Source organism: Falco peregrinus, chromosome 9, assembly GCF_023634155.1.
Source record: "Falco peregrinus isolate bFalPer1 chromosome 9, bFalPer1.pri, whole genome shotgun sequence".
NCBI lineage: Eukaryota > Metazoa > Chordata > Aves > Falconiformes > Falconidae > Falco > Falco peregrinus.
Window position 1 is genome coordinate 19,603,443 of NC_073729.1, and position 27,455 is coordinate 19,630,897.

Below are 27,455 nucleotides of genomic sequence, written 5' to 3' on the forward strand. Positions count from 1 at the left end.
ACTGAAGATTCAGGTTAACCAGATGTCTTCTTCATATGCACTTTATCAGGTAAACTAAGAGACTCAGCAAAAACCAAAAGGCAGAAAACAGATTCCTATCACCCCCGGAATAATGTCTCCATCTGCTTGACAAAACCTGGGAAAAAAAAGGCCAGTTCTTTATGAACTCCATGTACCAATTTTGAAAGACAGTGATGCTTTCAGCTGCCCTCCCCATGTGTGGCAGGGAATTCCCAGTCTCTGGCCAGTTGCAATGTATTTATCTGTATTTCCCAGCTGAGTGGCTGGAGGGAGATGGATGGAAGCATGGCTGAGCTGGAAGTGGGGTTGAGGTCAGCTCGTTTGCAGCCAGCCAGCCCAGGTAATTAGTGGCCAGGGAATAGAGGGCTTCCTCCCCGCTCCTGCAGGTCGGTGTTGTGAAGCACTCCAGTGCAACTCACAGTGACTCAGAATGCTATATTTAGCCTTAAAACCAAAGCAAACAAACAGACAAAAAAAACCCAAAAGAGCCTTGAAGTCAGCACACAACAATCTCTTTGGGAGAGCTAAGGAATGGGCTGTATGTGCAGACAAGCAGTTGGGAAGACAGCTGGAGCGGTTCCCTTCTGGATGCCTGGGATACCTGAGGAATGAGTGGGAGGTTTCATTCAGAAATCCCCTGGGCACTGCAGAGGCACACATGTATGTGCCTGCTCCCAGGCTCCCAGGCTGTCCCACTCCATCCCACCCAAAGCCCAGGAATGCCGCAGTAAAGATGCTCTTTCCCTTCTGACTCTGCAAACCGGCTAACGTCTGACTCTGCAAACAGGCAAAGCTCTGTCAAAGGCTAACGGGGGTGGCTGTGGAGGCCCTGCTGGTTTTGCCTGCCTTGAAGCTGGGAAGCAGCTGCTGAATTTAGCCAGGGGGTGCAGAAGGGAGCGGGGAGAATCCCACAGCTCCCAACGGCATTCCCAGGGCTCACGGCTCAGCAATGGGCTCTGCCTATGCAGCTTGGTCCAGCTTCTCACACAGAACATGGGTGAAAGGGTCTGCTTCCATAACACAGCCAGCTGAAGGAAGGGCCTTTGGTATGAAGTGACTTTAATATGAAACCCTGCCCTTGCTGGAAGTGCTGAAACTAGAAATGTGAATGGGATAAATCCAGTCTCTTTGTGAGGCAATTTTAAGCATCCGCAGTATGTTTTAGAGCAGCTGAAGGCTGCTGCGGCAAAGAACCAGGTAGTCAGCTGGAAAAGAAGCCAAAAGTACCTCCCAGCTGCAAGGGCACCATGGCATGGGAGAGGGAAGACACTCCTCAGGGCAGTGGATCCCTCCGGAGAAGTTCTTCCATAGCTGAGGCAACCATGACCCTCACTTTACAGCCCGCCGTTGTCATTTTCAACACCACAGCAAGGTTGTTAATTGGTCAGAGCGTATCGGCTATAACATTAAGCCCTTTGCAGGCTGTGCAGTGGCTGCAAGGAGCTCGGTGTCCCCATGCACCTACCCAGGGGATCCCATGGCCAGACCAGGCGTGGGGGAGCAATTGCCTCCAAGACGTTCTGCTCAGACCTGAGCAGGAGCTGTGAGCCACAGGAGGGTTTAATAACACCCAGGCCAAGCTCAGGAGCCACATCCCAGAGTGTGTAGGCTACCAAAGGGGTGGGATCATCTAAAAACAACCACAAATGCCCCCAGACTGAGGAGGAGGAGGATGTGCCCCTGGTGAAGAGCTGGGATGGCTGCAGCTCAGTCTAGCAGCCCACTGGTAGGGGGGCACAGCACCCCAAAACCTGGTCTCTAATAGCTTTCACTGCATTACTAAGGGGTATTAGCAATAATTAGTCTGGGCTATAGGTGCTAGTAGCATTGTAAGCTGGCTGAAAACATCTGTTTGTTGTGCTTCAACTGGGCTGTCAAGGCCTACATTAGACTGACAAGAAATGCGAGTTCTTGGTTCCAGTTTGAAGGTGTGCTCCCCTGGGCCCAGGGCAGGTTTCGGCGATGATCCTCCTGCTCTTCCCAGAAAGGGAGTTTCTTCTGAGAAGCACCCAGCCACCCTGCCAGCACTGCCAGCATCACCACCACTGCCAGCACAGCCAGCACTGCCAGTATCACCAGTGCTGCCAGTGCTGCCAGCACAGCCAGCATCACCAGCACCACTGGCATTACCAGCAGTACCAGCATCGTGCTCTCCTGCTGGAGGGGCAATGACCCCTGGGGATGCTGAGGTCTGGGGAGCACTGCGAGAGGCAGGGGAGAAATGAAGAGCGGGAAAAACCTGCCAGGAGAGGGAAGGCAGTCAGGGAGCATCTGTCCAGGGAGGAGTGTTCCTAATAAGGAGTAAACGAGGAGCCGTTCACAAAATTCTGCTTGCAGAGCTTTCTGCTTTCTGGCAAAAGCCACTTCCTTTGTGGCAAAACAGGGCAAGATGAATAAAAACAAGGAAGCGGAGCTCTGACATAGCCACAGATACAAAGCCATTCCCGACTCCCCTGCAACCCCGCTGCAGCGGGGGGGTGGTGGGGTAGGGGGGGTGGGGAGCTGTGCACGCTGCCGGGGGGCACACCAGGGACAGGACACGGAGAGGAGCCAGTGGGACAAGAGCGGGGACCTCCTGGTGACCCAGGGGACTTTCTTCTTCTAGCAACGCTCCTGGGAGGATCCACGCCAGGATATGGCTCCGAAGGAAGCATGAGATGCCAAGACACCAACGCTGATCTGCCTGAGCCCAGCTGGAAAGACAGCCCTTGCCTGCTGCTTCATCTAAGCTAACAGTTAAGTGCAATGTTTTCCTTCACTTCCTTCATCCCACCTCCCTTTTCTCCAGCATCCACTCCCAGCAGCTACCTCCCTCCCACCTTCTCCTAGTGACCGGCAGCGGTCTCCCCAGGTCCTCTCCCCACTGCCCTGCGCTTGCCTTCTGCACCTCCTGGTGAACCTCCCTCTCCCTCCCATCTCATTTCCCTCTCCCACCCAACAGTCCACCACTCCCCTCCCCAGCACATCCCGCTTGCCCTCCACTGATGCCTTTCCAGCAAGGGAGCTGGCAAGGGGCCACACAGCTCAGCCCCAACTTCCCCAAGCCACTAACTCCCCGTCTGTTCTGACCGCAGCTGGGGACCACATCCCACCTCCTGCCCAGCATCCATCCATGGAGGTGAACAACATGTCCTCACCTCCCACACCACCCACACCGACCAGCAATGGAGATGACCAGTGCAGGATAGATGTCACCGACGTGGCTGTAGACATTGTCACGCTGCTCATCTGCCTCTGTGGGCTGGTGGGGAACGGGGCTGTCCTCTGGCTCCTCGGCTTCCGCATCCGCAGGAACCCCATCACTGTCTACATCCTCAACCTGGCTGTCGCTGACTTCACCTTCCTCCTCTTCATGGTCACCTCAGGCCTCCTCTACATAATGGAGAACATCTCCTGCTCCACTGCTGTCCCCCTGGTGTACCTGAGGTCACTTTTCCTGCTCTCACTGTTCTCCTACAACATGGGCCTGTACCTCCTGACGGCCATCAGCATTGAGAGGTGCGTGTCCATCCTCTGCTCCAGCATCCGCCACCCCCAGCACTTGTCAGCTGTGGTGTGTGCCCTGCTCTGGGCCCTCTCCATCGCTGTCATTGCTGCAGTGACTTCCCTGTGCCTGTTGCACGAGCATGAGCACTGCCGGATGGCTCTCATCTCCATGTACGCCCTCAACTTCCTCATCTTTGCCCCACTCATGGTCATTTCCAGCACAATATTCTTCATTAAGGTCCTGTGTGGCTCCCAGCAGCGCCAGCCCAGGAGGCTCTACATCGTTATCTTCCTCACCGTCCTCTTCTTCCTCCTCTTTGCTCTTCCCCTCAGCATCTGGAATTTCCTGCAGCAGTTCAGCTACACTGTTGCATCCTCCCAGGTTGTTTTCCTGCTCGCCTGCATCAACAGCAGCATCAACCCCTTCATCTACTTCTTGGTGGGGAGCTGCTGGAGGCACTGCTCCTTGGTGCCCCTCCAGGTTGCCTTCCGGAGTGTCTTCGAGGAGCCAGAAGACCACACTGCCTGCAGCAATGATACTACGATGGACACTCTGGCCCCAGCCTGCTGAAGCCTCTCCACCACTCTGCTTAAGTGCCCCAGGACAGTGCCTGAGATTTTCCTTAAGTAACCACAATAATAAATGTCTGCAGTATTTTCCCCGATGTCACCTTCTCGTGGTGTCATTCTGCCCCCCACAGAAGAGCAGAGCGGAGACCACCAAAGTCGAGGTGCGGAGAGATGCTCAGCGTGTCGGAGCACGGCTTTCCTCCTCCCTACCAGCCCACCCCAGGTCCCAGGCCACTGTTCCCCCAAGGGGAATGTGTCCCAGAGGACCATGTTCCTGAAAATCCCCTGCTTTTTGGGATGAGCGTTGCTTTTGGGAAACTCATGTGCAGCGTAGGGGTAAAAGCTGTTCAGCATCCTAAACCCCTCTCCCCATCCCACATCCCAGCAGCTTCAGCACTGCCGGCAGGGGGGGAACTGCCCCCACAACCCTCCCCTCCCGCCGGTACCCCTGTTCCCGGAGCTCACAGCTGCCTGATACCAATAAAGAGCATCGTGCACCGTACGGTGCCTTCGGTCCCTGTGCCAGCACTTACTGGCTTCGACTGTGTCCCGGGGGTGCGGGCTGGGGGCGGGGGGGGTGGGGTGGGGTGGGGTGGGGTGGGGGGAGATGCACACATGGCTCATGCTCACCACGGCAAAACCGATGCCATCTGCCCGTGGCTGGGACTATGCTGGCACACCGGTGAGGGCAGGACGGGCCCAGGGGTTCAGCCCTGTCCCCAGGCTGTGTTATTAGTATCACAGCAACGATCTCCCCAGATATATTTTTTTGAATGTTGTGAGCCAGGTGTAAAGGACTCTTCCTTCTGAAATTCTTCTCTCCCCTGGCATCGGCAGGCTGGAGCATTTCTCCTTCAGCAGGCGAGGACGGTGCAGCAGCAAGGGGAGGAGGAGGCCGTGACCCCCAGCCCGGCCACCACCTCACAGGAGCAGGCTGCCACCTCTGTGGGTCACCACAGGCTCTGCAGGCCACCACTCACCTCCCTGGGGCTTTGCCGAGGTCCCAGCGGGCCACAGCGGCAGGGAGGGCTGGGGGCATGTGGGACAGTGCCGGAGCCAGCCGCGATGCATGGACTGGATGGCTCCAGACCAAATGCCACCGTGCCGTGCCTCAGTTTCCCTCAGTGCCATGGTGGGGGCAGGATGGGTTGTGGCCCCCATTCAGGCTGCCCGGGGACATGGCGAGCTGCAGCCTCCTCCTGCACAGCCCCGCTGTCATGCTGGGGCTGCTGCTCCTCCTGCACCCCCCGGCCACCTCCTGCACCTCTGGCCACCTCCTGCACCCCACAGCCAGCCCCACCATGTCTCACACCTTCCCACCAGCCCCCCACGTCCCACAGCACCCATGCAGCTCCCTCACATCCCACACTCTCAGTGCAGGCCCCCCCCCCCCCCCCCACAATGCAGCCCATCCCAAATCCCGGAGCCCCCCAAAGTCCTGCACCCCCCATACAGCCCCCCATGTCCCACACCCTCAATGCAGCTCCCCCATGTCCCCCAGCCCCCACGCAGCCCCCACATCCCCCCGCCCACCCCCCCGCAGCCCCCCCACCAGCCCCACGCCTGAGGCTCCGGTGCCTCCCTGCGGAGCTGCTCACACCCCGTGAGGCTCTGGGGGGGCTGCTTCTCGGGGACACCCCCCTGCCCCCCGCAGAGCGGCACCCCTGCGGTTTCCCCCGCCCCCCCGGCACCTCGAGCGGCGGGAGAGGAACGGGAGGCGGCGGATGGAGCCAGCGGCGTTTATTGGGGCGAGGGGAGAGGGGCTCGGCCGGGGGCTGGAGGGGGGCGGGGGGGCCTGCCGGACTCCGTCCGCCCGCGCCCCGAGCCCCCCAGAGCCGCGGGGGGCGGGGGGGCGTCGGGGCTGCCGCCCGCTTCCCTCGCTGGGGGGCAGCAGAGCCCAGCGCCGAGCCGGGAGAGGCCAGCGGCGGCCTCCGGAACGGGACGGGCTGCGGGAGGGGATGGGGATGGGATGAGGGTGGGGTGGGGATGGAGATGGAGATGGGAACGGGATGGGATGGGGATGGAGAAGGGGATGGGGGTTGGATGGGATGGGGCGGGGATGGAGATGGGAAGAAGGTGGGACGTGGGTAGGATGGGGATGGGATGGAGATGGGACAGGGGTGGGATGGAGATGGGATGGAGGTGGGAAAGGAATGGGGAGGGAGATGGGAATGGGATGGGGTGGAGGTGGGATGAAAATGGAGTGGGGATGGGATGGAGATGCGATAGGGGTGGGAATGGAATGGGATGGGATGGGTTGGGATGGGACAGGGAAGGGGTTGGATGGGATGGGGACAGGGAAGGAGTGGAGGTGGGGAGGGGGACAAGATGAGATCAGGATGGAATGGTGATGGGATAAGGGATGGGATGCATCCCAACACACAGCTGCAGGAAGGTGATCTACAGGCCTGGCCAGGAGTGAGGGTGGGCAGCTGAGGGTGAAGCCAGGGTGGGCAGCACAGCCAGCGTGACCACAGTAGCCTCTTAGCTGGAGATCACAGTGACCCCCGTGTCTTCAAAGACCCTCCGGAAGGCAACCTGGAGGGGCACCAAGGAGCAGTGCCTCCGGCAGCTCCCCACCAAGAAGTAGATGAAGGGGTTGATGCTGCTGTTGATGCAGGCAAGCAGGAAAACAACATGAGTGGATGCAACAGTGTAGTTAAACTGCTGCAGGAAATTCCAGATGCTGAGGGGAACCCCAAACATGAGAAAGAAGAGGACGGTGAGGAAGATAACGATGTAGAGCCTCCTGGGCTGGCGCTGCTGGGAGCCACACAGGACCTTAATGAACAGGATCATATTGGAAATGACCATGGGTGGGGCAAAGATGAGAAAGTTGAGGGCGTACATGGAGATGAGAGCCATCCGGCAGTGCTCATGCTCGTGCAACAGGCACAGGGAAGTCACTGCAGCAATGACAGCGATGGAGAGGGCCCAGAGCAGGGCACACAACATGGCTGACAAGCGCTGGGGGCGGCGGCAGCGGGTACCAGAGTGGGCAGAGGATGGACACGCACCTCTCAATGCTGATGGCCGTCAGGAGGTACAGGCCCATGTTGTAGGAGAACAGTGAGAGCAGGAAAAGTGACCTCAGGTACACCAGGGGGACAGCCGTGAAGCAGGAGATGTTCTCCATCATGTAGAGGAGGCCTGAGGTGACCATGAAGAGGAGGAAGGTGAAGTCAGCGACAGCCAGGTTGAGGATGTAGACAGTGATGGGGTTCCTGCGGATGCGGAAGCCGAGGAGCCAGAGGACAGCCCCGTTCCCCACCAGCCCACAGAGGCAGATGAGCAGCGTGACAATGTCTACAGCCACGTCGGTGATGTCTATCCTGCACTGGTCATCTCCATTGGTGTCCGGCACCAGCGATGTGGGAGGTGGGGATGTCCAGTTCACCTCCATGATGTGAGGTGGATGTGGTCCCCAGCTGTGGTCAGAGCAGATGGGGAGTTAGCAGGACCCTGAAGGATATCTCGGGGAGAGGGGTTCTGGTGATGTGGCACAGTAGGGCTGGGGACAAGGGGGTGACAGGAGGGCTGGGGAGGCGGCTGCCTCACCACTGATGAGCTGGGGGGGAGTGTGGAGGAGAGGCTGGAGGGGCTCCAGGCACCCGGAGGGAGGATGTGTGTGGGAGCAGTGAGAGGGGCTGTGGGCAGCTCCAGGGAGACGCGAGCAGCTCCCCGTGCCGGGGTCCGGCCACGACACCCTACCTTTCCTGGCAGCAGCCTGGGGCCAACCTGCCCACACGTCCAAGCAGGGCACGCTCCCCTGCTCCGGCTCTCTGTACCGCGATCTTCTCAGAGGAGAGCTGGGGTCTCTGCGTCCTTAGAAGACCTGAGCTGCCCGTCTCTCCTCCAAAGCAAGATGCTCTTTGGGGCGTTTCTGCAAGATCATGGATCAGGTGGTAAGAGCGCACTGGGCAGTTTCAGACACAGGCTGCATCACCGAGCCTCCTCTGTCAAATTTCTGTTGATCTTGCGGGAAAGGAAATGTTTTGTCTGAGAGAATACCCCAGAGGATGAATACTGCAGCAGCTACATCTTGCTGTGCAAAAATCTTGATGCTTTTAGGATTCAACTTGATATCTCATTAGACTGGTAATTACCACCTTCCTAAACATTTTATTGTGCTCCAGTCTCTTTCCTTGACCCTGCCTTGATGCTGGCATCCTTCTGAGATCGCTCATTACTGTGTGCTTTTGCCTTCCGGCCCCCCGGCATGGGAATCGCTGCTGTGTCTCTTCCATCGCTGTCGTGCATCAAGCCTGAGTGGGAATTCGGTGTCCAAGCCATCAATTCAGACTTATCCCAGGCAGTCTGGGGGCTGCAGTGACCTCCCAGACAGCCTGGTACCCACTGAGGGAGCTGGGGGCACTGGTGGCAGGAGAGCAGGAGATGAACCAGCCATAGGGTTGGGGGGAATGGCAGGGAATGGCACACATCATCCCCCCTGTCCCTCCCTGCACCCCTATACCAGAAGCACCCACTCACCCCTACCAAGGCCTTGGGGTGTCAGAGGAGGGTACTGACCAGAGCACAGGGGGTCTTGGGGACCTCCAAGCTGGGATGTGGGGGATATGGTCTTCCCTTCCTCCCCATGAGCAGTACCAGCCATTCCCCATGTCCCCTCTAGCCACTGCTCCCCCACCCACACCCCCTATGCTGGTGGGGGAACACAGCCTGACAGTGGGCAAAGCACCCCCCTGGTGCCAGATGCCCTCTGCCTCTCCAGCAAGGGCAGAAAGCTGCTTCTTTGGCTCTTTAAGCCAGCTAATTAGCCACTAGGAGTGCTGACATCCTTGCCTGGCTCACCTGGTGCACCCGCGGCAGGGCGGGAGGAGCTGGCAGGAGGGGACACACACACATGGGGCTCTCTGAGCCCAGCCACCCCCAAGATACACCCCGTGTCCCAAATCCCTCGTGTCGGAGCATCCTCTGAGCTCCCAGAGTGGGGCTGCGGGGGTCCTCAGCCCAGGGGAGGTGGGCAAGGATCACTGTGGGCAATACAGGGTGGTCAGCGTGGGGTCCACGCACAGCACCTCCTGGAACCCCGGGAATGGCGCTGGGTCAGCATGTCCCCGAGCAAAGTGGGGTGCTGCAGCCCATCCCCACCAGCATGCTGGGGTCACCAGGAAGGGACCATGGGCCAGGGGCTGCCTGCGCCAGCCAGGTCCTGCCAGGCCAGGCGCCAGGATCAGGGCTTCCCGGCAGGGCTTGGCTCACCGTGGCACGGCTGGGCAGGGCTGGGCACCGCACGTCACCTGCTGTGACTGAAGGGGTGGCACTGGCGGGGAGGTGCAGAGCTGTGAGTCACCCCCGCCCCGTGCCTCCATCCACCCTGGACTTTGCCTCCCGCCGATGCTCAGAGCAATAAAACCCAGGTGCTGGGGGGGGACCAGGGTGTCAGGGAGGGTCTCCACCTTCAGCAGGCGTTCAGCGGTTGGGGGGCACACGCGTGTGTTTGCACACACGAGCACAGGAGTGCACAGGTGTGTGGGGGAGGGAGCGGTGGGCGCGTGAAGGGGAGCTGTGCAAGCGTGCGTGTGCGCCTGTGTGCATGAGTGCAAGAAAGCCTGCACAGAGGTGTGCAAGGAGGAGCCAGGTACGTGAGCAGGTATGTGCATGTGCAAAGGAGCTGCACATGTGGGGTGGAGTCATACGTGTGCATGTGTGTGCAACAGGCAGTGGGCAGACATGAGAGTGAACGTGGCACACGCGTGTGCCCCCTGTGTGGCAGGACCCGCCTGCAGGAGGGTCCCGGGCACATGCAGGGAGCAGCCTGTGTGCGTGCAAGGTGCCATGCGTGTGCAAGGATGCCCATGTGCGGGTGGGCACCCCGCCTGCTCCCGGTGCCCCAGCCCTGGCTATCACCACCGGCATGGCCCCAGCCACCAATGGCACCGCGGGCGGGCCTGGTGGGCGGGTGGCAGCCGCTCCCTGGGCCAGGCGGGTGCCACCCACCACCCTGTCCCCGTCCCTGTGTCCCCGCTGAGGCCAGACAGGCTCCGTGGCCCCACCAGCCGCCCCCATGCAGCAGGAGCACGGGGGGCAGAGCCCAGGGCCCCCCGAGGCCGAGGTCAAGGCTGTCGTCGTGGGGGACGGGGGCTGTGGGAAGACGTGTCTGCTGGTGTCCTTCGCCAGGGGGGATTTTCCCAAGGTACCGGACTCCCTGTCCCCCAGGACCTCAGCCCCGAGGGGACCTGGTCACGGGGGGGGTCCTCATCCCTGAGGGGTTCCCCACGCAGTCCTGGGGAGGCTCCCGGCAGCGGTGGCACGGGCAAAGGGCAGCGGCAGCCGCGGGACAGGACAGGCATGGTGGCAGCAGGACGTAGGGCCAGGGGGCCTGGGGCAGGGGGTGGCCAGCCTGGGGCTGCCGGGGGTCCGAGGCAGCCGCCTTTCAGAGAGCAGACAGGCACCTCTGCCTTGCCAGGGGGGTCACGGGATGGGGAGCAGGGTCTGTCACACAGCCAGGGCACCTATGGGACCCGGGAGGTGCGGGGAGTGGGGGCAGCCCACAGGGATCCCAGCACCTCTGGCCTGGACCCTCGGTCCCTCCGGGTCCCCCCACCTGCCTGCGGCTCAGTGCTGCCTTGGGCGCGGTGGGTGACAAGGAGCATCCCCGGCCCACCTGCCCTGGGGGGCACCACCGTCTCCTGCCCCCCGTTTCCCTCCCGTGCCCCCGTCCTGCCCACACACCCCCGCAGGGGTCCCCTGTCCCCACTGCCCGTGGGCAGACAGGACCTGCCTCACGCCCTCCCTGTCCCCTGCCAGGTCTATGTCCCCACCGTGTTCGAGAAGTACACGGCCTCCCTCCAGGTCGCAGGCAAGCCAGTGAGGATCCACCTCTGGGACACGGCAGGTGGGACAGGAGGGGACGGGGCAGGCAGTCGGGTGTCATCGTCCCCCTCCCCAGCCCATGGGTTTCGGGGTGTTCCACACCCATGGCTCATGCCCTGGAGAGGTGTCCCCATGCACTGACCGTGGGAGATGGGGGTGAACGTGCAGCTGGCATGGCAGCCACTGGTCCCTGGGCATGTAACCCTCAGCAGTGCTGCCTTGCTGTCCCCAGAGCCCCGCGGTGCCCCCAAGCTGGAGGGGCAGACGTGGTCCCAGGCTGGGGGCTCCCAGCCCAGTCAGGAACTGGTGCGTAATGGTCTGCTGCTCTGCCTGACAGGGCAGGAAGACTATGACAGGTTGCGTCCGCTGTCCTACTCGGACGCCAACGTTGTCCTCATCTGCTTTGATGTCACCAACCCCAGCAGCTATGACAACATCCTAACGAAGGTAACGCAGCCCCTGGGGAGCTGCTCCCCCCACCCTGTGCATCATCCCCATGGGAAATGGCATGGAACTGGGGCTGCTGCCCATCCCCTGTCCCCGTCCCCCGAGTGACATGCGTGTGTATGTCCCTGCAGTGGTACCCAGAGGTGAACCACTTCTGCAAGGGCACCCCGGTGCTGCTGGTGGGATGCAAGACCGACCTGCGGCAGGACCGGGCGGTGATGTGCAAGCTGCAGGAGGGGCACCTGGAGCCCATCTCCTACCAGCAGGCGAGTGACACTCCCTGATGGGTTGGGGATGCCCCCCAGCATGGAGCTGGGGGCTGTCACAAGGCTCTGACCCTGTGGCTCCCCACAGGGAGAGGCCATGGCCCGGCAGGTTCGTGCCGTGTCCTACTTGGAGTGCTCAGCCCGGTACCAGGAGAACGTCGGGGACATCTTCGTGAAGGCTTGCAGCGCTGCACTCAGTGCCGCCCGCCGGAGCCAGCGCAGGAGGCGATCCAAAAGGGGCTGTGTGCTCTGCTGAGCCCCCCACCCCTGGCACAGCCCTGGGACCCGCTGTTGTCCATCCCACCCCCACCCTGGCACCTTGGAGGACAACACCTCAGCTTCCCACTGCTGCCAGACCTCCTCTGCCACCGCCGGACCTCCACTGCTGTGGCTGCCACGCTCCCGTCCCCCCACAAACCGGCCCTGGGGGGCTGGCAGCGGTGGTCACGTTGGGGTGCCAGCAGGAGAGCTCCCCCCGGGCACCAAGAAACTGTCACCGCAAGGAGCCCAGCGCCCGAGTGTCCTCTGCCAGATGGGTGCTGCGAGCAGGGAACTGACTGGGGGGCGGCCCTGTCCCACTGGCAGGCCAGTGCAGGGGGGGGCAGCACAGGGTGATGTGGGTGCGGGTCTCCCATTAAAACAGCACTCGCAGCGGCACAGCGGGACTGGAGCCCCCAGCATGGTGGCAGGGGGACAGGGCTAGCTGCGGGCCCTCAGCGGGGGGGCAGCTGCGGGGAGGGAGCCCCTCCGGCATCCTGGCTGGGGCACATACGTGTGTCTATAGCCATGTATGTGTGTGTGCTGCATGGCCATAGGTGTGTGTGTGCAAGGCTATAGGGTGTATGTGTGCTGCATGCCTGTAAGTGTGTATGTGCATGACTATAGGTGTGTGTATGTCAATAGGAGTATATGTGTGTGTGCTGTAAGACTATAGGTGTCTATGCATCTGCTGTACGGCTATAGGTGTGTACATGCAAGGCTATAGGTGTGTATGTGTGTGCTGAGTGGCACAGGGGTGTGTGTGTATGTCTATAGGTGTGTTTGTGTGTACATATCTATGGGGTGTGTATGCGCACGTCTATAGGAGTATCTGTGTGCATGTCTATAGGTGTGTACGTGCACGTCTATCGAGGGAGTGTGCATGCCTATAGGTGTGTATGTGCGTGCGTATAGGGGGTGTGCGCGCGTGACTGGAGGGTGCCGGTGCGCGCGGGCGGCGCACACGCCCCCGTTCACACGCCCGCCCGTACCCGCCCACGCTGCCGCCGCCGGACGCCCCCCCCCGCGGTCCCCTCGGCTCCCCCCCGTGCGCGTGCGCGACGGCGGGGGAGGCGTGCCCAGAAGGGGCGTGGCCGGGGAGGGGGCGTGTCTCCGCCGCCGGCCGCGCGTGCGCGCTCGCTCCCGCTGCCGCGGGGCGGGGCCGCCGAGGTGCGTGCGCGCTCCCGCGCCGTGGCCCGCCGCCGGAGCGGGCCGGGCGAGTGGGGCGGGGGGGCGGCGCATGCGCACGGCGGACGGCGGGGGAGGTGGCGGGGGGGTCAGGGGAGGTTGCGGGCGGCGCAGGCGCAGTGCGGCGGCCGAGTCAGTGTGTATGTGAGACTCTGACGGGTTCAAAATGGCGGCGGCGGCTCCTGTGTGAGGAGGGGAACCGCGTCCCGGCCGGGGGGCGGCGGGGCGGCGGCGGCGGGGCGGCGGCGCGGCGGGCGGCGGCGGGCGGCGAGGCTGGCGGCGGCCCGGCCCCCGGCGGCGGGGGGGGCGCGGCGGGGTGCGGCGGCGGCGGGGGGAACGCGGCGCCGGGCCGGGGAGCGGGGCCCGCGGGAGCGGGCAGCGGCCCGGGGGTGGCCGGCGGGGCTGTCAGCGCCCGCTCGCCGCGGCGGGGGCGGTGGGGCGAGGCGGGGGGGGCGGGCGGCGGAGCCGGGGCGGGGGGGGGGGGGGGCGCGGGGCGGTGCGGCCGGCGGGCCGGGCCCGGGCCCGGGGCGCGATCGCTGCCTGACCCGGGGGTTCCTCCTCCGTCTCTTCTGCTTCTCCCCGTCTCGGCGCTAGAAGAGGACAAAGGCGCAGGAGAGACCTGGTGAGCCGCTCGCGGGGCGCGGGGGGGCCCCGCCGCCGGCCCGCCGCCCCCGGCCGCCCCCGAAGTTTCCGCGAGTCCCCGGAGAGGGGCCGGGTCGCGGCCGCGGGTGGCGGGGCCGCCGCGCCGGCTGGGGCGGGGGGGGAGCGGGCGGGTCTCCCCTGCCGGCGGCCCCCGGGAGGCCGGCCCGGGAAGTTGTGGGCAGGGGGCGGTGGGGCGGGCGAGCCGGGGGGCACCGGCTGACAGCTCCCCCGGGCACTGACGTTCCGAGCGCCCGGCCCGTGGCTCCCCCCGCCGCCGCTTTGTTCTGCCGGCCCGGGGCTGCTCCCTCCGGTCCCGGCGGCGGGGGTGGGGGGCTGCAGGGCGGGGGGGGCCGCGGCGGGCAGGGGGCTGGCGGCGGCTGGCCCCGCAGCGTGGCGGCGGGGGCTGCGGGCTCGGTGCGCTGCGCTCCGGCTGTTTGTGAGCGGAGTTTGGCGAGTGTAGGGGAAGCCCGGGGGGAGCGGGCGGCGGGGCCGGGGGTGCTGCTGTCAAACCCTGCTCGGAGGGTCGGGGCAGAGCGGGATGGGGCCAGCTGGCTCCGCACGGTGGTGACGGTTCTGTAACACCACACGGGTTGGCAGATCCTTTCCCCGAAGCTCTGGCGTAGGCATAAGCGTGAGGATTAAGAGCTGCGATATACCTAGGTTTTGCTTTCTTTCTGTCCCTTTAATAATAATTTAAAAAGTTTGGGTGCCACCTGGCGCCTTGGGAGGTCTGCCTAGGTTAGTGCCTGGTGTCACAAGGTGGCACAGTCTGAGGTCTGAGGGAGGTCTGAACACTTAGGTCCTCTCAGGACAGGAGTTAGTGCTCTACCTGCGACCCTGCCCCACTGCTGCACGTGGAGCGGTCCCGTACGCCTTCCCCGTTCGAGGGAGATGCTCTGTACCAGTGTCGCTTCTCCCGAGTGCCGCCGTACGGGATAGCCAGAGCATGGCAATCGTATTGTTTGGAGGACTTGGTTCTCTGATGCCAGTTGTTGTAACCGGGGGAACCAGCCTGCTCCCCGACTGCTGTTGACCATTTGACAGCAGTGTGCCCATCATGTATCCCAGCGTGGGCCAACTGAGCTGCTGCTAGCGCTGGTAGCAGCCCGGAGCAGAAGCCTTTTCCTGATCTGAGACCTGCAGCTCATGTCGTGTTACAGAACAGCTGGTAAAGTCATTTACCCTAGGTCATGCCTAAAGTTAGAAAGGGAGCGGTAAAAATTGAGGTGGGCTCGTCCACAGTGTTCGCTTAACCCTGCATGGTGGTGTGGGATCAGCCTCAAAATGAGCAAAGAAATGAGGGACATAGGAGCCTCATGTCTGCGTGCCCTGCTTCACTATTTCCCTCTGGCTTCAAAGGAGGAAGAGGAGGAAGACAGCAGCCCTGGAGTGTCCTTCTCACTCTCTTCAGAAGAGTCGGAGATGGAGCCTGAGGAAGAAAGGATCCGTTACAGCCAAAGACTGGTCAGTATTGGCGCTAAATGATCGTACTGTGTTCTTGGCTCTGTTGCAGCTGAGGAAAGAAAAGGCTTTTACTGGCAACAGGTTTAAACAACCCAAAAAAGCATTGTGGTGGATCACTGCAGCCTGCCCTGCGGTGTCAGCTCAGCTGGCAGTGGGTTAGGTGGCTTCGTGGGTCCTGGTTTTGTCACAGTTTGCTTTGTGAAGGGCGCTTGGCTACTGAACCCTGGAAGAGGGGAGGGTTGGAGGCTGAGACTGGGTAAGGTGCTTTGCGATAGATATAAGAAGGGAGCGTCGGTGTAGTTTTTGGCACAGCAGGTTTTCTCATGTGTTTGTAACAAGCAGAAATACTGTGCGTTACCATTATGTTGGCCTGGATGTGATCTGTGTGCACCGTGAAATTTGAGGAAACCATATTCAGCTTCAAGCACGAGTTTGCTTGTGCCTGCATACACATGTTTTCTCCTGCTGTTTTCTTTCGGAGGGAGCTGTTCCAAAAGTCAGGTCCTAATTGGGCATTGTCAGGAGCTCTGGCTTGTCTGATGTTTACACCGCTGTTCAGGGGACTGCACGAAGGCGATGGTCTGCAGGTTGGGCTGTAACTGTGAGCAGTTTGGGAGCAGCTGCTCTGAGAGTCTGAGATGATATTCCCAGAGATGCCGTGGAAGGAGGGGAGCTGCTGTGTCCCTACAGGTTGGTTTCCCATTGTTCGGAGGGGGTTGTAAAGCCCTGGGGAAGGGCAAGTGGCAACTCTGTGATAGCTGAAGCTGTGATGGAGCTCCTGTCTCAGTCACAGCAGCACACATACCCTCACCTTCAAGGTGCTGCCTGCAAAGGTAAATCCTTATCCTTTAATACTCTGAAATCATTTGGTGTGAGGCTGAGTGGTACTCAGCCTTAAGCTTTGCCCTCAGGAGCAAGCAACTCTTGTTGCTCTCTTGTTGCTGCAAGGTGCCTGGCCATAGAAGGGGTGTAGTAGCCAGCATGCACCGTGTAGGTGGCCTAGGGATGGAAATCCTCTAGTGAGGGTGGAAATGGTTATTCCAGCACTGGCCTCTGTGGAGAGGAGGGTACCGCATAGGCCGTGGTTTGTCCAAACTCCTGGGTTACTGAAGGTGTGTTCCTTTTCTGGTGCTACTTCGTGTCTATTGTGTGTTTATTAATTTGCAGAGAGGGTTGTCATACTAGCTGATTTGGTGACAGGCATCTAGACTTTTGTAGTCAGCCACCTTAGCCCACTTGGGGAACCTGAAGTGTCTCTGATTAGAACTGGGTTTTAATATTTTCCCTTTTTTTGAGAGGGTGCTTGCGGCGGGGAAAAAAAAACCACCAACCGAACACCCAAACAAACAAACTGTAATACATCTGTAGGCCCTTCAAGACGACTTGTTTTTTCTCAAGTGCTTTGGTAGATGCTTTAATTTGGCAGTGCTGCCAAAAGCAGCAGTCCTACCTCCTCCCTCGTCCTGACGTGATTGTTCCCAGAACTGTGCGGCATGTGGGTCAAGGTGCTGGCTTGACTGGGGAGTGACCGTGTCTATAGCCAGCAGTCAGGGTGGCAGGATAGCTTCTCTTGGGGGCAATGCCGGCTTCAGGTGTTGGTTAAATACTATCTTGGCTACGCTTTGACCAGAAGTAACACGAAATGGCTGGATAAAGACGCAGCAGATGAAGGGGACTAGTGGCCAGGAACTTGCTAGTTTAAAGATGCTTGTAATCGCACAAATAGAAATCGTCAGGAAGAGTTGCTGCCCTAGGGTAGGTGGCCTGGACTCCAGCAGAATGTGCTAAGCTGGATAAATGGTTGCACGCTGATGAGCTACATGCTTAAGGGAAGACACATGGGCAGCAAGCAGAGGATGAGGCTCACCTAGACTTCTGTGGCCTAGTGTGCATGTTGTCTCTACTGGCCTGCAGCCGAGAGGAGGAGGCATGACCTCTGTGTGGTAGGTGAGGCTTAGTTCATGCCTTCTGCTTTGCTTTTCCTGGGAACTGCCACCTCGGTATACTCTCTTGCTGTGTCGGTGATGCTCCAGTGTTGAAGGACCTTTTAAAAAGATGATTTTTCTTTTTTGGGTGTGTGTTTTTTTTGAGATGCCTGCTTTGAAATGTGAGGACCTGTTCTTTTACCTAGTGTTTCTGGCCCTTGCAGAACAAGGTATCACAGGTGGATTATCCAGGAAGGTAAAAGTGCTGGATATAACTTATCTGAATATCCTACTCCTATGTATGCCGTGGTCTCGGGAGTTGGTTTTAATCTGCCTACATTAAAAGTTCTAGCTAGGGAAACGGGTAGTTGGTAGCACAGTATGATTCTGCTGCTGTAAGCTGTGTTTCTTGTGTGCGACTGGAGATCAGCGTGGGTGTGATAGCAAAAGTATAAATATATTTTAAAAAGAAGTAAAACCAGGTGTGATAGTAGTCCTACCAGCCAAACAGCCTTGGCCAGAACAGTTCGTAGTGGTGAAGGAGCTGAATTAATTGTGTGAGCAAATAGCATGGTTTGATGGTACCAGTGGCCTGAGACGGCAAAAGAAGGTTGCTATCTGGTGTGTCAGAGTATAATTACACCAACAGCATCTTCTGACTGACTGGTTTCCATCAGGATTTAGTAGTTTTGAGCCTTTTGCATTATTTTTAGTGAGCAATACTGTTAATGTTCCTCAGGTTCAGCAAAAATCTGATCTACGTATATTTTCTGAACAAATTTCTCAGTATTGGTGAAAGATCTGGGTTTTGAGGAGAAACTCGCCTCTGCTTCAGATGTAGTCGTGCTCCTAAAGAGTTCTCTGCCAGTTCACACATCCCTGTGTGGTATAATGACACTTAGACTAGGCGGGTCACACTGCTTTAACTGCTTGCTTCCAAGTTCAGGCTCTGCCTCCATCCATCCCAGGATTATAAGGGCCTGGGTGAGTTGGGCTGGATGCAGGGGTATCATTGCGAGGGTGTCTTCATCCATCTTGGCTGTGGAATATGTGTCCTGGCAAGCTCTGGGAGGCTGGCACAGGTGGGGAAGGGGAGCCTGTGGGCGATGCTCTGTGAGCAGGGAGAGCATGCACAGCAGCGGGTTAGGGGATATCCATGTTCCTGACCCAGAGATTTGCCTGGGCCTCCCTGTACCGTGAGTAGTGGAGGATGGGACTGGTCAGCCAGCACTGCGGAGTAGTTTCCTGCTAAGTCTGCGTATATATTTTTGCTCCTCAGCTCTGTAATGAGGCAGTACTTTGGGGACTGGTTTGAGGTGCCAGCTTTATAAGCTGTAGATGCATGTTCTGCAGGCCCTTAATCGAGGAGCTGAAATGCTCTATTGTATCCTGTGCCCTGAGTGACAGTCCAGCCCTGGCACTAACAATGCGATGGTCCCTTTCTGAGACTTGGAAGTCTTCCACTGACTGTCACTGGGTGGTCGCACCCAGCCCGTGGCACATCAAGCCCTTCAGCTCCCCGTGAGGAGGCCAAGGGCACGCTGGCACTTGGAGCGGGAGCCTGGACTTCTTAAAGGCAGGAGTGGCAACAAGAGCAGCTCTGGCTATGGGCTACCAGCTCTGGAGAAAACATTCAGTCAGTCTGGTGCTGTGGTGCTTGGATACTCTGCCTGGTTCAGGCTGTCCAGGCAGTTCACAGAATACCTTGTCTGCCTTGTGCCACCTGGGCGCTCACCTGGACCCCCATGAGGTGATGTGAGACTGAGGAGAAACTGTGGCATGTATAAACTAATTTTTTTGGTAAGGTTAGATCTGTGTTAGGCCATTGAGCGCGGGGAGAGGCAGCAGGGAAGGAATCCCCTGGTCACGCTCGGGAGCTGTTCAGCAAACTGGCTGGTACATCCCTGGAATCTGCTGCCGGAGAGGATGTTTGACCCAACACTTTCTAAGGATGCAGATGGCATGCTGGAGGTGAGGTGTGCCTGCCTCGCTGTCGCAGCACTGGGTGTGCGTGCTGCTGTGCCGAGGAGGGAGTTCTCTCTTACTCCAGCCTTCACTGCACACAGAGCTGCTTTACCAGTCCGAATCTGTGGAGCTGCTGAAGGGCTCCCTGGTAGGATGTTGGGCTGGTGTCTGCCTGCCCTTCTGCAGGGAGGTCATTGAGTATTCCTCGGTGCTAGGAGTGTGAGGAAACCTTGCCTTCTTTCTGCTCCGGGGCTAATTTTGCCAGGCCTTTACCACGAACTAAGACCAGCAAGACTCCATGAATTACGAGCTGGGGTTAGCACATCACCAAAGTGGTGCCATACACTTTCAGTGACCATGCTCAGGGTGAGGAATGAAGGGCAGCAGCGCTGGGTCACTTCAGAACAGCGTTGGAGGGAGCATAGCGGGCGAGTGCCATTACCCTAAGGACAAGTCCTGCCCATCCTGGTGGCTCTGCTGTTGTCAAGTCAGCAGTCTGCATCTCAGGGTGTGGTTCCAAGTTAGGATTGCTGGTGTGGCAGAGCTGGTTGAAGAGGTTTCCTCCCTCCTTGTGTTAGTGCCTCAGGAGCTGATGCCCCTGAGCTGGATTGCTGCTTCAGGGAATCGTGGATCATGCCCTAGATGAAATCTGGTGGGGGTGGGGGGCATCTAACTCCAGTTGTTGTCTGTGCTGGGCCATCGAGCTTGCTGCCCCACCAGCAAACCTGATGAGACCAGAGAGGTGGCAGGCTGAGATGTGGAAACAGGGTGGGGTAGGAATCTCTTAAACTGGCTCTGCTGCTGGAGAGGGCCTGCGGTGAAGCCGCACCCTCCCTCCGGGCGGTGGGTGCTCTGGGGGGCACGGGCACAGCTCCGGCTGAAGGTACTGTGCTGCCTGGGCCTGAAGTGACCACCCCTGGCTGGGTGCAGTGGCACCCTGGGTTTGGTTGCTGGAGATTGTTATAACACCCATGAAGGGAAATGGGCCTGTGGAAGAGGAGACCCACCTGCTGCTAAGTGCTCTGGGTGCTGGAGCATATGGGAGTTGAGGGGGGAGCCAGAGAGTGAAATGCTGTCTCTCCCATCGCTTGAGGCAGTGGGTGTCCTGCCTTAGCACTGCCCTGCCCTCTGGTCAGATCCTTACCTGAAATTTGAGAGGAGGCCTCTGCCTGTCCCTACCAGCCAAAATCTGAGGCCTCTCCTGTAAACAGCATTTAGCAAACCTGTCCTTACATGTTGGTGTCCACGCTATCCCCTGGGCGAGAGTTCACATGAGCTTTACAGTATGTGGAGTCATCGGCTGAGGGATGAAGCTTGGGGTGCGTGGAGGAAAAGGTTTCTCTTGCAGCCGTGTGTACTGCGGTGTGGAGTGGCACCAGGACACTCAGATGTGTGCTGCCCGTGCCTGGGGGATGGCAAGGCTGGCTCTGATGAGCGCCCAGAGTCATAGTGGCACTAATCTTGTAGCTCCCAAGTTGTTTGTATTGGTGGTACCAAATCCTTTCTGCAGGTTGAGGTGATGTCAAAGGCAAGACATGACCCATGGAGCCAGAAAGGCCCATGCATGTTAGCATCCACGTGACACTCGTGACAAAGATCCAGCCCTTAGCCTCCCACCACCAAGGGGATAGATGGCCTCAAAGCTGAGAGAGGGAGGTCAGCAGGAGCAGGCTGTGGGCTGGCAGGATGCTGCTTGTGTCTGGGAAGACAGCAAAGAGGCGGCAGCAGCTGCCTGCCCTCCCTCTGTGGGTCACGCATCTGCCCTTGCTCTATCTTGAATGGCTCGTGCTGTCCTGACAGTGGGGCGCAAGGAGCAATGCCTTGCCATCAGGTTCAGCCTGATTTCTTGTTCTTACTCCTTGTAGTACTGCTCACTACCAGGTAGTGATCCCTTGTTGTTGCTGGTGTTTGTCATCCTGAAGTCTTGGTGTGCTTGACAGAGGCCAGTCCTGCTGGATACTGGCTTTCTTGGAGCTGCTTCCCATTGAATCAAGACTTGTATGTGTGTGCTGGGGTCAGTCTACCAGTGTAGTTCCCACAGGGGCTGAAGCAAGAGAAAAGCCACCTGCTGGGGTGAGAATCTGGGTGGTTGTACATTGCCCCCCGTGTGAAATTTGGCGCTGGCAATCCTTCACCCTGTGGAGCGATGCTCCCTCCTGTTGCCTGAAAGGCCTCAGAATTTGTCTGCCATGTGCCCTGTGTGAAACTCTTTCTGGCCAAATGTCACTGGTCTGCTGGACACACCTCAATTTCCTAGTCTAGACAGGACCTGTGTAAGTAGGGTAATTAATCTCTTACTTGCCTCTGCCTCAAACTGAAGGCACTACAAATGAGTCATTCTAAATGACCCAGGTGTAATAATTGAGCTCTAAATAATTTAGGGACTGCTCAGATTTGATCTGGGTGGCTCTTTGGTGGAAGCTAGCGGCAGCTGAAGGCTGTCCTTGGAAAGCTTTAGTAATCCCTGTGAGCATTTAGATCCTGAAAGATGCAAAAGTGCGCTGGTCCTTGGGCGAATACCACTCTGAAACCAACTGGATGATGTTCTGTGTCAGCAGAGAAGTGCAGGAGGTTAACATCTCTGCTGGTTTCTTACTGTCCCAGGCCTGACTATGTCTTGAGCATGTCCTGGAAGCTGCGGTGCTGACTGAGCAAGCAGCCATACAGTGCAGGAGCACCTGAAGTTACTTGTGAGTTGCCAAACAATATTTGCAAGTTGCATCTATGTTTCCTGTTAATAGCAGGAGTAGGTTTTCACTGGATTATCCCAGCTGGAGGTGACACTAACAAGTTAGGGGAGCAGCCCCCATGCCCCTGGTACCTTTTTATTGATGGCTAATTGTGTCAGGAGCTACCCAGACAGGGGTCTGCAGGTCACTGGCTGGATTTTGGAGAGAAATGGTGCATGTGGGAGGGAAGTGGGGATGTGCTCAGAAGGTGGAGAAACAAGGTGGTGTACTAACACTGTCCTCTGAAAACGTATGAGGGGAAGGCAATTACTTGTCTTCAGGGTGAAATGTCTGGTGCTGCTGATGACGGAAGAGTGCAGCTGATTCCAGAGGAGGAAATGATGGGTGAGCTCTGAGTGGGTAGCCTGAGCTCTGGAAAGCTCTGTTTGCTGCCAGAGTTGACTTATTAGTTCACAGGCTGTATTACACGGTGCCTGACCTGCTTTTATTTGGGTTGAAGAGGTTAAAGGCAAATGGAAGAGGTAGAAGGTGAGGAGGAACATGGCATATCACACTGAATCACCACACGATGTCGTGCAGCCTTGGGGCAGCTGCACCAAAGCACGTACCAGTGTGCTCCAGTGTGCTCAGAGGACAGGAGCTGTCATACCTGAGCAGACCTGCCTTGCTGCATCTCCTGGTGGAGAGGGAAGGGAGCGCAGAGAAGGATCTTGCTTGGTTGCCTTGGGAAGAGCAAAAAAGCCAAGTGGAAGAGTAAACCCTGTGGTAGGGTGACAGGGCCTATAATTAGATATCAAAGATACTAAGCCGTCAAAAGCACTGAGAGGCAAGAAGGGTGGGGAGCATGTGTCACAGAACGGGAAGTGTGATCTCACTGGGATCTCAGTGAAGTTTAATGTTCTTGGGGTGGGGGTCAGACAGAACAAACCTGTGCAGAGCCCTCCTGCTAGGAAGGAGCAGTGGATACGTGAATGCCTGTTTGGAAAACGAGATGTGACCATTTCAGCTGAAGCTAAGAAGCTATCTGTGACTGCACTTGTACAAATGCATCATGAAAACACCTGTCAATAACATCTGAAATCAGCATCACAGCTGTCTTCTGTCTTGGATGGTCTCAAGCTGGATGATCTGTAGACCAGGTTCTTTGCTGTACGAGTGCTCGTGCTGCTTCCGGCTCGATCCGTTTTCTGGAGGGCTTAGGGTAAGGCATCAGCCTTTTGGGGGCTGTAGGGAACTTTGTTCTTCCCTTTTCACAGTGGTCTGAACTCCCTCTGCTGCCCAGCTTCAGGTACCCGCAGATCTCCCTTGGCAAGGATGCTGGTGATGCTGAGGGCCAAGGAGCAGTGAGAGCATGTTCCTACCGCTCCCCCTCTAACTCACCGCCTCTCGGGTCCTGTCAGTGCTGCCAAGTAGCAGCTCTGGGAGCAAATGCTCTGCCACCTCCATGTGGCATCTTGGGCAGCTGGGAATGCTCTCTGCTGTGTGACCCCCACCCAGCTAGAGGTAGCCCGCATGCTAAACTGCGCTGGCTAATTTTCGTTTGTCCTTGCTCATGTGATGGGAGAATCACAGGCTCCAGGACGGCGTAACAAGAACAACCGTGAGGTGCTGCAGGTCATTGATGCTAGAAGAGCTCTGCTCGTACAGCCTGGAGCTTAATCTGGACAGACCAGAAGGGATGTGATGAACTCAGTTTTCTGTTTGCTGATCTTCTCATTTACCCTTTTTTTTTTCTTTGTTTTTTTTCCCCCTCCACTTCAGCTTCCAGGAACCAATTTGAGGAAGGTGCATACTGCCCGCAGGTGTTACTTGCTGGCACTTGAGATGGTTCAGATAAACCTGGTTGACAAAGTGTAGCCTGTGAATCCACGATGGGGCAGGCGAGATGGATCTGTTTGGCAGGGTTTCTTTCTGTTCTGTGGCTCTGTGTCCATGCTTGTGCAGCTCTGTTGCTGTAGAAACAGTACCAGTAGCAAATGGCATGAACTGGCTGTCCAGAACTGTGAATCCCTATGGAAGTTCCCAGAACTTCCTGAACCACACGAAGTTCTGGGCTGGTGTCTGCCCAGGGTTGCAGGGTGGTAGGAAGGGATGGATGGGTTTCTGCTGTTGCAGTAGCCTGATGGGGAGGTGCGTGCTCTGTAGTGCTTCCATGCGGGCTGGGTGCCTGGAAGGGTGCAGGTCTGGGTGGCATCCTTACTGGCAGAAGAGCTGAGGTGTGGGTCACAGTGCTCCAGGTGATGTGCGTGTGTGAGTGAGCTGGGGGAGACAGCTGGGACCGGCAATTTTTAACTGCTGTCAACTAGAACAGGTCATATTGATGGTGCAGCGGTGAGTGGAGCAGTAAACTCTACCTTAAACACTGGCTGCTTTTTGTCTTTTCCTTCATCTTGCATGTTTTGGCTATCATGCTGTACGCTAATAAGTTTTAATAGAGCCACCCTCCACACACACCCCGCACCCTTTTATGTCAAGGAAGAGGCTCCAGAGTGTGATTGTTGCCTGTGGGTTTTGTTAGCGCTGGTTCTCAGGGATGAGAAGCAACTGCAGGATCGTGCTGTCGTGTCATAGCCAGCCCTAACAGGGTTTGGGAGAAGAGGTCACTTGATAAAAGGCACCAGGGGAAGGATCAGGATGTTGCTAGGTAGAACCACTATCTAGAGAAGCAGATCCCCCACCACTGAGGCACAATCTCATTATAAGTGAGATATGCAGAGGGGATGGTCCTTTTTGATGTTGCCTCTTACCTTGCCTAACTTTTCATCAGGCAGTGGTGGAAGTCTGCAGGGTACGAGAGAAGAGAGGTGGTGCTGCAGAACATGGAGAGACAGCCAAGCACATGCTGGAGGAGCAATCGGAAAATGTTAAGAGCAGAAAAGCCTGTATGTTTAAAAATAACAAAAGAGGCTGACCTGTGCTGATCAGTCCAAGAGTGCCCTGCGTTCCCCTGGCTCTCGAGAGCTGCAGTCTTGCGATTGAGCTGAGGTAGCTGGAAGGGGAAAGGAGAATGTCTGACAATGTATGCTCCTTTAGGGTTAGATTGCCTCAGTGTGTCCAATTGGCTGTGAATAAATATTTCTGTGTGTTGCTGAGCTCCTTTGCCCCATTTGGATTAAGGAAGGGGCAAGTACGGGGCTGCTTCTGGAGCAAAGGGGGAGGGAGTGTGTGTGGTGATGGTGTAACAGTGTAGCGTACGGAGGAAATATCCCTCCTAGTAGATGGTTTCACACACTGTGTTTTTCCCTGCAGCCCTCAGTTTTCCTTCTTCATAAGCAACCTAGGCCCTATAGCCTGCAATTCCGGCAGCCTGTTGCTTTTCTTTTTAAAGAACAGTGTCAGCTTAGCAGGAATTGCAGAAAACCCCAAAGCTTCCTGTGCTTTTGCTATCCAAGTACTCCTGTGGTCCAGCCTTGATCAGTTTGCGTAATGGGACAGAACTGGCAACAGGTTTCTGCAGAGCTGGGTCAGGACACTGCGAGGTTTGGAGGGTGAGTTCTTCTCCACTGAAAAATCTGAGCTAGTCCTCTGAACTTCCACCGAGGTGCTCTGCCTGTCCCAGCGAGGAGTGAAGTTGCTCAGTGCTGGGCTACTAATTCTAGATGAGCTGTCCCTCTGTCTCTGGATGCACGTGGCTCTGTCTGTCCCTTGTGCTGACCCTGCTGGGTCCCTGCCCGGTGGTCTATGTGGGCTCAACAGCCTGGAGGTCTGCTGTTGCCCCAGTGGGAAAACTGTTGAAGTGCGTGTAACTTTCCACCTGCCTTTCTGGAGAAGTTTGGCCTACTTTTGTTCCATTTTGGGGATGCTCTGTAGCCTTCCTATACAATGCAAAAGGAGTAGCAGAGCTGGTAATGCTCATCTACCTGACTGCATAGCACATGTGCTAGGGACACCCTGGCAGGGAAAGGGCTCAGCACAGCAGGTTTTTTTCCTTGGACTTCTTCTGGTTTGGAATGGGTGGGATGTAATTAAAGGGGTTTGCTCAGCCTACTTGAGAAATAACAAGGCTGCATGTCAAAGAGTGGCTTTTAACACTCTGTAGCTAAGAGGATCAGTCTTAAAGCCTGAAATGTGACATGTTGGAGGGTTTGATGGTCCTTTATGAGCTTCTTCAAGCTGTCATAGAATGTAGGCAGGGTTTGTCTGGGTACCAGGGTGCTAAGGCTGGTGGTGGCTGTGGGCAGTCTGAGGGCTAGTAGTGCCATAAAAGCTAGTTGGGCCAGTGGCTGCGTGTGAAATATGCTGCTGGTGACTAGAGTGAGAAGCCTCTCCTAGGGCAGAGTTCCCTTATTGGGACTGTTGCCAGGCTTGCCCACGTGTGATCTGATCTAGCATGTTCCTCTGTCTCATGCTTTTGCTGCTGTGGCTGGTCAGTGTGTGGTTTAGAGGCAGCTACTGGAATTCTCCTTGGCCTGTTGGTGCTGTCTCCCCACCTGCCTCGTTCAGCCTTGCTCCAATTCCCCAATTACTCCTTATGTACATCCAATTTTGTAACACAAAAGTGCAAACTAAAGTGTTCTCCCTGCTCATTCTGAAATGTTGCCAGCCCGGCTCATGATAGGAATCCCTCCTGGAGCTGTGAAGCCTGGAAGGGCTCCAGTTCTGTGTAGATCCTGTTCGCTCTTCAGCCTGGTGCTTTGAGTCTGTCTTTGTCCAGGAGTTTGCAACTTGGGATATGCCAGTTCTGCTCTCCTGTTTTTGAGAGAGACAGATGATGAGGGGCATTAAACTTCGGTTAAGCCTGCTGGGTTAGTTCTTGGGTTCCTCTTGTGAAACCAGGCAGCAAAAGAGTGAGTTTAGTATGGTCGTCTTGTCCAGACAGTCATCACTGGTGGACAGGGTGCATGGAGCTGCTAAAATCAGTGACCTGCTAGCTTGCCCTCATGTCAGGCTGGCCTCCAGGCTTGCCCAGAGACAGATACGACCGCTTGACAGGTTGTCCTGGATCTCTTACTTGTGGGATCATGGCCTTTTCTTCAGATCTTGCTGCAGTGCCTCCTCCTAGCTGGGGGAGCAGGGAGCCTGGGACCACTTTATTGATTGTTTCTGGGGCACTGGCAGTTGTTTGTCAAAGCAATTGGTTCTGCAGAGCCAAAATATTAACAGGATGCCATGGGCCCATCTCTGTAGGACCCTTGGTACCCCGAGGGTGACAAGAGGCGGTGTGGTTTCATTATTGCTTCCTGTGCTTGCGAGGAAGAGGAGCTGAGGAAAAACTAAAGTGGTTGAAGGTGGGGAGGCACAGAGGACAGAAGCCTGCTGCCTTTCTGCTGGTAGAGAGAAACCCAAGTAACGTGCTTGTATGGATCAGAGCTTGGAGCCTAGACCAGGAGGTGAAGTGAGAAGTGCAGGCTTGGAGGTGAGGAATATAGAAAGAAAAAGCTGTTAGTCTTAAGATAAGCAGTAAGTTGGCAGACGGCTAATTGGATGTCATCATCTTGGTGCCTTGGTTCTTCACCTTGTATCTGAAAGTACTTGTAAGGGAGTGTGTCCCCTGCGTGGTTCTGGCATTGGCAACTGCTCCGCTCTGGGTCTGTCCGATGGCAGCCTTGCTGCTTCCGTGCTTGTCTGTCCTCCTGCCAGGGGTTGCCTTTGCCTTGTGCCTTCCCAGAGACGCGGGACCCTTTCCCGCCAACCTGACAGATCACACGTGACCTTTGTGTGGTGGCTGTTGATTGCTGACAGTTCTCAGCACTGTG

At 57.5% G+C, this 27,455-nt stretch overlaps 4 protein-coding genes across 6 annotated transcripts in view; 3 read left to right on the forward strand and 1 right to left on the reverse strand.

Moving 5' to 3' along the window:
- The first annotated feature begins 2,513 nt into the window (after window positions 1-2,513).
- On the forward strand, window positions 2,514-4,172 carry LOC101914242 (mas-related G-protein coupled receptor member H-like). The gene is made up of 2 exons (XM_005243449.4): window positions 2,514-2,756; window positions 3,096-4,172. The coding sequence occupies exon 2, from the start codon at window positions 3,134-3,136 to the stop codon at window positions 4,076-4,078; it is 945 nt and encodes a 314-aa protein (XP_005243506.2). The 5' UTR covers window positions 2,514-2,756; window positions 3,096-3,133; the 3' UTR covers window positions 4,079-4,172.
- A 1,700-nt stretch (window positions 4,173-5,872) lies between these two features.
- On the reverse strand, window positions 5,873-7,486 carry LOC101914417 (mas-related G-protein coupled receptor member H-like). The gene is given in 2 exon segments (XM_005243450.3): window positions 5,873-7,056; window positions 7,058-7,486. Coding segments are annotated over 2 exon segments (918 nt in total). The 5' UTR covers window positions 7,481-7,486; the 3' UTR covers window positions 5,873-6,561.
- A 289-nt stretch (window positions 7,487-7,775) lies between these two features.
- RHOD (ras homolog family member D) lies at window positions 7,776-12,907 on the forward strand. Its single transcript, XM_005243434.3, has 5 exons — window positions 7,776-10,234; window positions 10,849-10,936; window positions 11,252-11,361; window positions 11,493-11,627; window positions 11,716-12,907. The coding sequence occupies exons 1-5, from the start codon at window positions 10,106-10,108 to the stop codon at window positions 11,881-11,883; spliced, it is 630 nt and encodes a 209-aa protein (XP_005243491.1). The 5' UTR covers window positions 7,776-10,105; the 3' UTR covers window positions 11,884-12,907.
- Window positions 12,908-13,157: 250 nt separating this feature from the next.
- The window catches only part of KDM2A (lysine demethylase 2A), a 50,523-nt gene continuing 36,225 nt past the window's right edge, over window positions 13,158-27,455 (forward strand). For 2 of the 3 annotated variants that reach the window (XM_055813878.1, XM_055813879.1), the window contains exons 1-3: window positions 13,158-13,259; window positions 13,668-13,695; window positions 15,075-15,179. In XM_055813878.1, the coding sequence (XP_055669853.1) occupies window positions 13,240-13,259; window positions 13,668-13,695; window positions 15,075-15,179 (153 nt within the window). In that variant the 5' untranslated portion in view covers window positions 13,158-13,239. Of the gene's footprint in view, window positions 13,260-13,667; window positions 13,696-14,911; window positions 15,180-27,455 lie in introns of those variants that run through there. The other variant, XM_027795345.2, reaches the window with a different exon arrangement.

Bases quoted from the DNA above. Each gene is read 5' to 3' on its own strand.
- LOC101914242 (XM_005243449.4), top strand. From the start codon at position 3,134: ATGGAGGTGAACAACATGTCCTCACCTCCCACACCACCCACACCGACC.
- RHOD (XM_005243434.3), top strand. From the start codon at position 10,106: ATGCAGCAGGAGCACGGGGGGCAGAGCCCAGGGCCCCCCGAGGCCGAG. The intron at 10,235-10,848 runs GTACCGGACTCC...GTCCCCTGCCAG, and splicing joins CCAGGGGGGATTTTCCCAAG to GTCTATGTCCCCACCGTGTT. The intron at 11,628-11,715 runs GCGAGTGACACT...GGCTCCCCACAG, and splicing joins AGCCCATCTCCTACCAGCAG to GGAGAGGCCATGGCCCGGCA.